The sequence below is a fragment of the Pestalotiopsis fici genome, assembly GCF_000516985.1.
Source record: "Pestalotiopsis fici W106-1 unplaced genomic scaffold PFICI_Scf_9, whole genome shotgun sequence".
NCBI lineage: Eukaryota > Fungi > Ascomycota > Sordariomycetes > Amphisphaeriales > Sporocadaceae > Pestalotiopsis > Pestalotiopsis fici.
This window is the reverse complement of record NW_006917099.1, coordinates 946,070-956,215: the sequence shown is the minus strand read 5'-3', so window position 1 is coordinate 956,215 and position 10,146 is coordinate 946,070. Positions and strand designations below refer to the sequence as shown.

The 10,146-nt window shown below is 50.0% G+C and overlaps 1 protein-coding gene across 1 annotated transcript; it reads right to left on the bottom strand.

Annotated features, from left to right (window-relative positions):
* Positions 1-656: 656 nt before the first annotated feature.
* Positions 657-8,680, bottom strand: PFICI_11706 (uncharacterized protein; the record flags this gene model as incomplete). The annotated part of the gene is made up of 6 exons (XM_007840287.1): positions 657-763; positions 822-875; positions 927-4,538; positions 4,590-4,947; positions 5,004-7,719; positions 7,785-8,680. 6 exons carry the CDS (start codon positions 8,678-8,680, stop codon positions 657-659), a joined length of 7,743 nt encoding a protein of 2,580 aa, XP_007838478.1.
* Between the last annotated feature and the right edge of the window lie 1,466 nt (positions 8,681-10,146).

Genomic DNA, 10,146 nt, shown 5'->3' with positions numbered 1-10,146 from the left:
GATCAAAGCATCGTTATCATCTTGGCTAGACATGCCGAAAAACCGACGAGTCTTGTAATGTGAACATTCTTCCTTTGCGAATGGGTAATTTCACCCAATTGCCCATCTAGCAGGTAGTCAATTAGTCGACTTTGCTCATGAGGATAGGCAAGTTTTTTTGCCACCCAATACCGTTCAGCATAAACACAAAGTCTTACATTATTAGACTACTCTCAAGGTGGTCGCGATCGAGTCTATTGCTGGATCTTACTCTAACTTGTACCAAGCGCGGGCGGACACTAGGCCTGACTGATTCAGCAGATCTCGTCATCACCCTCTCCCTCCAAATCATAATTTCGTAATTCTTCCCATGCCATGACACAAACGAATGCAATTCAAAATCATACTAGTCTTTTCTCGTTCAGATGAACTGAAACAGTAAAGACGTGGGGAATCAAGAACCCAACCTTTGCGGAGTATCTTCCATTTCCATGTCCGACGCCTCTCACGCCTATGCTATGCATTGAACCATGCTGAAAGAAGAATTGAAATCATCTTTTCTCGCCCGCTCGCATCAGTAAAACAAAAAGAACACGCCGCGTGCTCGTCCAGGCAAGCACAAATTGTTTGTAATGGACACGCTTTCGAGTGACCCCAGACGGCTATCTTGGCCTCAATCAGAGTACCAGGTGCCCTGTCGATCCTCCAGTGCCGTTGGGCTCGGCAGCTATTTGCATATCTGCCACGTCCATCGGCTCCGACGATCCGACTGAATTCTCCCAATCTTGATCTTGTCAGTCAAGCACTCCTTCCAGGGTGTCAGACGGACTCAGTTTACTCACCAGAAGCCTCCTCCTCGATCTCATCAACCGCCAGACGGTCAAGTTCCATTCGCACTATCCCAAGCATTAGCAGTCATTTTATCTTAATGGGGGAGGGTGACATACCTGGCTTCAGCCTCTCGTAATCCGCGTTGCATCGAGTGGCAATTCCATTATAGGTCGGCGTAAAATAGCCCTCGCCCCGATCAATATGCTCTAGCAGAGTGGCAATCGCTCCCCTAGGCGCCTGCAGACTGCTTGAAACATACCTGTTGTTCAGATAGGTCAAACATGAAACCGTGAGCATCTTGCAGAATTTGACACGAGCGCGGGCTGCCTCAGAAATACCGCCTTCGCTGTTGTGGTCATTATAGTTGTCCAACCATGACCAAAGCATATGCTTCAACATCAGGTCCGTTTCCAAACGTACATTCAGATCGGCAAACCCAAGAAGGGTCGGTGCCCAAGACTGCAAGAGATTCAGGGCGGAGGTTTGCACCGGACTGAAATTGGTGTCCTCTCCCGGTCGTCTCGGTACTTGAAAGACCAGTCTAAAGAAGTTGAAAAAGGCCATTCCATCGGTAGCAGGGGCCAGTGTCCGACACTGGTCGCAGACATGCCTGATCAACCCTTGGGCACGGTCTTCACTTTGGCTCCATCGCAAGTAGAATAGGATACCTTGAAGATAAAGGGGAGTCGTTGGAGTCGTTGGTGGGTCTTGCTGCTGCCAACTGTTGTTGAAGCCTTCTACGAGAGTCATGAAGACCTTTTCGTCCATCTCGTGGCCAAGCTCCAGGATTTTGCGGAGTATGGATTCTGTAGACACGGGATTCTGGTTCAATAGTACAAGTTTATCGACCAAGAGGCTGTTACGCGTACGAGTGTCCGGCTTTTCTCTGTGGAGTTGATTAACCTCCTCGACCGTGTACGGAAGCGGCTGCTCGTCCAGAGCCACTTGCAAGCGGCCGCTTGAAGTCTCCATGATGATCTGATTTGCCAAATCACTGTCCAAAAGGTTCATGAGAATGTCAATGAGACTGATAATGGCTTCGTAGTTGGGTGGCCGCGGTCTCCGACCCAAAGTCGAAGCTAGCCGCATATACTGTGCAGCAAGCTCTTGCTCTGTGGCATCTGCGATGATGATGAAGAAAAGTTTGGCAAGATAGCCTTCTTCGAGAAGAGCAGCCCCCTCCAGTTTCGACATTGACGCAAATCTGGCCATGGTTCCAAAGAACTCGGGCCACGCGCGAAGACTCGTGTGGAATGAATCCCAAAGAGTATTGAAAATACTCACAGCGTCTGTGAGGATGCATGGTCGGGCTTCGTGTATAGCCAGGTCTTCATCCTCGGTATCTGCGTCCGGCGGGTTATACTCCTCGGAGCACGCATCTTTGATTGTCTTCAAAACGTATATGAAGAGATCCCCAGTGGATTGCCGGACAATGGGGGAGGCATTCTTCACGAGGAGCATACGAAGTGCCTCTGTTCTGACCTTGAAGAAATCAAAGAAAGCAAGACAACAGCTGACACATTTCTCGCACGCCTGGCGTATCTGTGAGAAAAGTGGCAGGAAATCTGGAGTGTCCTGAGCGCGAGCTGCAATCTGATCCAGGTGACCCAATGCCACTTGCATTGCCAGATCTTCGGTCTTGTGGTCACGGGAACAGGTATGCTCCCATGTACGATCGAGTAGCATCTGCGCAAACTTGATTGTGGAGTTATCATTGGTACAATAGCGGTGAATGATGTCCCGGTTGTCTTCATTGATTAGATCTGCGATGGGATTCCGAGGCTCGATCCGAACGGGGTGGCTTTGACCACTGTTTTGAAGGTCTGCGTGGTCTTTCATGAGGGTAGAAGCCCTTTGGTAGAAGAGCATGTATGCACTGTATCCCTTCTCGAATCCGAGTCCGCCGTCAAATCGAGAAGAGTTATCTCTGCCGCCAAAGCATGAATTTGCGAGATTCACCGGGTCCCAGGCAGTCACGTTGTCGTCGTTGAACTCAAACCACGGCTGTGTGCCATCAGAGGTTGGTCGCTCGCGAATGTAGGAATAATAGTGGCCAGACTCGGCAGTTCCCGAATGAACCAAAACACCGACAAGTTCGAAAACATCAGGCGTGGTTTCGCTGGAAGTGTCATTCAGATGCTCAACCGTGAAAGGGCTCAAATCGATCTCGGTGGGAAATTCAAAGTGATCGTTAATCTTGCTGCGCTGCAGAGTTCTGAGATCGAAACCGAACCTCTTCAAGTGGAAGATCAAATGGTCAGGAATTTCTTTGAGGCAAGCTCGTTTCACAGCATCAACGTGGCGATCGCAACTCCCACACTTATACTTGTTGTCCCCTTCCATAACTTCGCCATCCACATAGGCCTGCAGACTTTCCTGTAGACTGGATATGCCTTTGACATCGCATTGAATTGCAGAGAATGGTTCGGTTCGCTCCGAGATGTGTTCGCATTCCTTGGATTTGACTTGTTGCACGAGTTGACCACCATATATTGATCGTAGGTCCGCTTTGGCGCGGTCTGTTGGCATCTGCGACTCCCATCTGTCAAATAAGAGGTTGTAGAACTCATCAACGTCCATTTGGGTGTGAATATCGATGGGTGTGTCGTCGTAGTTCATGATTTGCTGAACACACATTGTGGGATCAATCGATCTACGTATGCTGTCTTGAAGTTCTGCGAACAGCGTCTGCGTATATTGCAGAAGATGATGATCGCGGCCTGTACATGGCACTTGCAACATGAATCGTCTGAAATGTACGTTCATGAATAGCTGCGTGAACAATGAGTTCAGGTAGCAAGTGTTAGACAGGTTTCTGAGTCCTGCATGGCCACCTGGAGTCCTGATAGCCCTCATCCGATCAAATCCTTGTGGGAGATCGTACAAGTAAGGATTACTAGGCTCTTCTGGGTTGTATTCCACCAACATGCCCAATGTTTGAAGCATGATACGCTGTTGCTCCCTGCTATCTTTGACAAGTTGATAGAGAATTTCGAATAGCAATATTCGATTTTCCTGTGTCAAGAAGACTCGGGGAGCTTTGGTGTCTTTCGAGCGTAGGCCGGGGAAAATATGCACCGTGAGAAGCTTGCGGGCGAAAGTGGGAGGGAATGCTATGCTCCCACTCTGGTCAAAGCATTTGACGCCGTAATGCAACAACTTCAATATTCCATAAGCGACCATGTCCACTCTATCTGGATTTGTGATGACCTCGGTGCTTGAATGGGCAAAGATTAGCTGGATGCATTGTGTCAAGTATGCCTCGATGTTTAGCACCGCAGATTTAGCCTGGAACAGTATGTCGACCAGCAATGACAGAAGAGAAAAAACTTCTTCGGATTGGGTTGGCTGAAGCGCGGCCTGAGGCAGCAGTTCGAATATGAAAGGCCAGAATATTTCGGTAAATTCCAGCGCCGAGGTGCTAGAGCCTGCCCGAGTGAAGGAGCACTTAGCCCTGATGACCTTTTCTGTGCCCTTCCGTACGACTGGTCGAACATCGCGAAGAAGAAGGTCCTGGATGAGTTTTTTGCTTGTTGAACTTTCACAAAACAATCCCCAGAATGACTCGCTGAGCGAACAGCATTGAAGCAAAGCATTCAGCGCGCGATTGATGGCTTCTACAGCATACTGAGCATGTTGCGCTGCGGAAGCCTCGGATAGCAGGGCCGCCAGCCGGTCATGAAGTTTCCTTGTAAGGAAATGTTCAACCATGCGCACATCATCCAAGCCTGTGGCTGTGTGAGAAATGATCACAGGTAACGCGTCAAGGGAAAACATACCAGTCAATAGCTGGACAAAAGTATCCAGGAGACGAAAATTCAACTCGCATCGCAGCGATTCATTTGGACAGCCATTGATGACTTGAGGGTCCTCAATCGCGGCAACAACCAGTGACATTGTCTTCAAAAGACTTTCCTTTTGGCCTGGTATCTCACTGCTGTCATTCTCTGTACCTTTTGCGTGAATCGCCAGAGACCTTAGACGCCGCGTGTTCAGGTATTCACGCAAGGCATGGATTGTGTATAAGCACTTGAAAGGCTCTCCCAGGGGGAAAACATCCAAATGCGATGTAGCTGGATCCTCCAAAGCCTCTAGAACCGACCCATCTGCCGGAAGCTTGACCAGAAAATGGTAAATCTAAGGAACGCTAGTCAGTAATGAAACATAGTGGTAGGAATGGAGGACAAGCTCACCTCTTTGGCGATCTTCTCCTCCATGCTCAAATAGTTCCACAAGGCCCGGAAATGGCCCAAAATCTCGATCTCCAATGGAGAAGCACCTGGTTTGATATTGGTAGGTGTGGACGCATTATCGGACTCTTTCTTCACCAAGAGAAGACCGTGGTGGATGTTGAGGTCTTCGAGAGACTTGCAGATCTGATCTTCCGTCGGCGTCAGTAACTTTCCGCGGTAGAAGATGCGGTAGTTACTGAAGCCAGTGACCTCCCGTATGCTGGCAAGTAAAGAAGCAGCTGTATTCTGTTTGCCAATTGCAAGGGGCTTCATGTCTGTCTGTCGAGTTCCATCAAACGATTGGACCTTGAGTTCTGCAGATGCGCCCTCAACAATACTGGGAGATTGCAGCATCAGCGGTCGAAGGTCCGGGGCTGCGAAATGATGAGACCCGTTCTGCAGGACTGCGACAAACTCGCGAAGGACGAGAAGCGACCTTGTAAATTTGAGCTCCTGAATGTATAAGCTATGGTCATCATTAGACACAGTCATGTCATCATGGTCCTTGGCGTTTGCTGCATCGCTTGAGAGTAGTTCCTTGGCAGCGTCTTCCATCTGGTTGAAGCATCTTTCTACGAGCGCAAGGTGTACTTTGCGTGCTCGATCCAATGGGAACGAGTTGATTCCCTTGCCCTTGACATAAATATCGTTTACGAGGACATGAATTGCGTCCGCTTCGATCGTCTGGGGCAAAGCAGTAAGAATCATTTGCCACAAAAGTCCGACGGCGCCGGCGTTGTCACTGAGTTCCTTCTCCAGAGCTGTATCTGTCGCATTTTCTGCGATTGGGACCAGGATCCCGCGCAAAAATTGTAGCGTGCCAGGACAGTACAAAAGAGGAGATAGACGCGGAAGATGCTCTTTCAAACACTGCTTCAGAAAAGCGTTTTCAGAGGTGATTGATCCCTGCGCAACGTTCAGAGACTGCCAGCCCACCACCCTGTCATTGTGAGATAACGCTTTCTCACCAACGAGCAGATGCCAAAACTGTTCCACGTATATGCGGTCAATTGCACTGCCATGTCTCGCAATAACTTGCTCAATCAAGTAGCGGCGCGCATTACCCAAGACGGTAGCATAAACCGAATTGGTGCCATGCGCACGTGCGATGGAAATAGTAGTTTCCAGATCTTCTGCAAGCAACCGCGGGAACTCGTGCTCCGCAACAAGATTAGCAAGCTCGCGATCGAGACCGGGTCGGATGAGGCGGAATAGGACATTTAGACTTCCGGCAGTGCTAGAGCTCCTCGATGAGATATCGCGAAGACACTCTGTTCGCAAATCCTGTCGCAGAAGATCTGAGGCTGGACTGAGCTGCACAAGTTCCATTAGCTTCATGGAAGCAAAGTCGAACACGTCCATATGCTCCGAGATTCCTTGCGAGTTGAGAACCGAGGACTCTTGGATCAACCGCAAACACCATTTGGTAATGCTGGAGATGGCATCGGTTGATTTTTGTGTGGCTGTCTTGATAATGGTCTCCAAAAGTTCTCGCATGTGTGAATTGAAGGCCTCGACAGGGAGTCCCTGCATCTTTCCTATGAGATGTGCCAGAGGCTCTCGTCCGAAATGGCTCGCGGTTCTTGTCATCATCTTGACGAGCGCCTCCAAGATCCTGGGATCCTGAGCGGTGGTGATAGTCTGCCAGAACAAATCCGTGTGGCGCGCTTCGTACGTCTCGGTGACGGCTAAAAAGCCAATGATGTTGTATGCTTCCACAATAATTTCGGGATGACATGTAGGGCCCAGCAGATATTCGATAAGCCCAGTATCTCTCAGCAGCTTGGAAAGGTGCCGCAAATAGTCCGGCATGGCACCTTCGCGATATGGCTCCTGGCTCCTCTGCCATTCCGAAACGAGGTGAGTGCTCAAGAAGCCTAGGGATACAACGCGCAACTGCATTTGACTAGACTTGATCATCTTGCTGAGTTGTTGAAACCGCCATCTGTTCACAATGGCGTCAACAGTGTAGAGGCCTGGCAATGTTGGGTTGTCCTTTCGGTAATTCAGAATTGCATCTGTGGCGGCCTTGTGGGATCCCAGTAATCCGGCCATTGACAAATTAGCCAGGTACGTCATGGTCGTCATGGCCAGATCCGCCGCGAAGTGATTAGCAGAATTATCAACCACATTGCTCAAAGCAGTTGAGACAGTTCTAAACAATGTCAAGGCCATGGTAGTGTTTTGCGGGGACCGCAATCGCAGCTCCGAACCGCTTGCTGCGGCCATTGTCGGATATCGTTGGTGTTCGGATTCCCGTACAATGCAATCGCCGAGAGCACAAATCTGATTGAAGTACTCCATCAATTTTCTCGGCTGGACGCTTGGGTGGTTTGCAGCCATATTGGCCAGTGCGACTAGTCCGGCCATGGCTGCATCGTTGAAGTCAGGGCCATGCTGCCGGGCTATTTCATCCTGGAACAAGCACAAAAGCCTAATTCTATCAGGTATAGCATCTACGTGGTACCCATTCTGTATCTGGTATTTCTCACTCGGGCGAGAGGTGATGGTAGCAAGGGCGTGAAGTAGGCCTGGTGAAAGCAGCTCGAACGCGCCCGAGGTGGAATCTGCAAGCAGGAGCAGGTCCAACTTGATCAAATGAGCACAAAGCCGTGGTAGTTGTAAGAAGAAAGTTGTGCCAAGGTCCCGAATGGTGGCATTCTTGGAAAGGACATTTCTGGAAGTTGTTAGCTCGTGACACAGGTAAGACATGCAAGTCGTTATGATTTGTTGATCACATACCTGCGCGAATAGACATTCAAAAAGAGCTCGGGCATTTGTTGCCAGAACATGCGAACATCGTCTGCCGACTTAACAATCACGGCAGCGCCCTCAGCAACGTGATCGTCAGAAGTGGTGTTATCCAAATACTGCCTGAACCAGTCTCTGAGCTTCTGAACAACTTCATCAAGTGGATGCGGTTGTTGAAAGAAGATAGTGATCTGGCGGACAGTTTGACATAGACTTTCCTTTGTATCATGATAGGGAAACGTCATGAATGTGCCGCCGATATCTGCCGGGTTTGAGACAGGTTGGACATGAATGAGCTCCACATCATCATCGTCGTCGTCTTCTTCTTCTCCTTCATCTTCCATCTCCTCTTCATCTTGTATCAGATTGATTTCCGGATCTTCTGAGCTTGTGCTAGGTGATGGGGAAGAAGGCACGGATTGAACCTCTGCCCCGGTGGGCAATGGATGCCTAGACTCCATTTCGGACGGTTCCACGCTGAGCTTGACATGTTCGGTATCAAGGTGTCCAGGGGTCGGCGATGGAGGAGCTTGTTCCCCCTCGTCCACATTGTTAATATTCCGTAAGTTGATGGTAACCTTACTAGAGTGAGGTTCGGCAGGGGGTGTCTCAGCAGGGAGGTCGGATTGGGGCGGCGTGCTTGGGGGAGGCTGCTCTGGGGTATCTATGGCCATGTTGGAATCGTTGGCAGACATGGCCGGCAGTCGAGTGCGAGGCTGCGACGGCAGTGACTCTAGGGATCTGCTTCTCGATCCAGCCATGGAGGTGCGGCGACGCTTTCGTGCAGAATCGTTGCCGTCGCCGACAAAAGGATAAGGTCGCGTAGAGCTGGGCTCAGAGGAGACGGCTCGTTCTCGCGACTCCTCTGTTCTTGAGTCTTGTTCCATCTGGCTGGCAACGGGGAGGAAGGGATGAGCGTCGTTGCCGTCGAAGCTTGAGGCGTTCGCGCGAGAAGGCTCGGCGGCTTGCAGGCTCCAGAATTAGCATGTGGGTTGACTGGAATGTGCGGGGTGAAACTGGAGTATCGATGAGGATTGCTTGCAAGGAAAAAAAAGATACAAGGTGATCGAGACGGGCAGAAGGGAATCTCGCAGATAGTTTGATGCTTGTTGAACCAGAGATAGTGCCAGAAGCGTCTTGAAAGCTGCGGGCTACTACCTTAGTAGTGACAAGTAGAAGTAGACTAGGCTGAAGCTGCAGCGATGATCAAGGGGAGCTCTCTCTAGCTTAACTTTTTGGTGGTGAATCAAGCAGTGACGCAGGACGCGACTGGATCACGCTAGAGGTGGGGGGGTGAAATACATTAAAAGAAGAGGGGCCCTGGATGGGGGGAAACGCGGGCTGGCGGGAGCTGTCAAAAATGGTCGCCGCCGAGTGCACTAAGAAAAATAAAGATGCACTCACTGTGGGGATCTGGAGAGATCTGATGTTTAGCGGGAACCCAGAGCTGTCTCCAGCCTGGCGGCGTGCCTCTTGTAAGGCCCAGGTGGGAGTGTAAAATGTAGAACAAAGGAGTCAAGCTCAGATAATAATCTTTGGCCCCTTGCGCTGGCGGCGCGTTTGGGAATAGTACAAAATAGTGTATGTAGTATGGATGTGTTGCGCCAAATCTGTAAGTAAAGAAGAGTCAATGCTTTGGGGGCCACAAGTCACAGGATTGGAGCCACAAGAGATCCAAACCTGGAGTTGTTCTTCGCTTGGCGATCTGCCACTCAGATCTGCCCTTGCCCACTACGTATGTACCTGGTAGTATTGAGGCTGACCAGGGTCGGGTCCGAGCAGGAGCAGTGGGTTTATGGAGAATGTGCGACGGAAGGACCCAATGCGACGGCAGTCGCAGTGTGTGAGAAGCGGGCTGTTTGATACCTAGCCAGAGGAACCTTGAATGTTCACACAGGTGAAAAATTTGCGGCTCTGTGCAGATGGGGGTGCAGCTCTCTATTTATCATGTTTGTGTTGGTTGGTCGGTCCAAGAACGCTTCTGTGCAATCTAGGTACGAATGGGAATTCGATGGACCAAAATGGTGAAGTGTCCAATGTTCTCTTGCTATCTTTTTATCATTTGCGTTAAGCTTTTGGGATGAGTGTCTGAACGGCTTGCCAAAGTCCGGATGGTTAAAGGCAAAATCGAAGTCCTTGCCTGTCTGCGATAATCCATTGACGGCTCTCATTGATCAATTGATACGCAATATTTGGCTGCTATGAAACCTTGGGACCCCTGGAGCTTTCTAAGTGCAGGCCCAAGGTACAAGGTACCAAACTCACCTTTTTCCGCTAACGTCCGTTGGGGCACCGCTTGGGCAGATGCAGCCTGGGCGTATTGTCCACTACATTAGCTTGTAGTAGAGGGGAA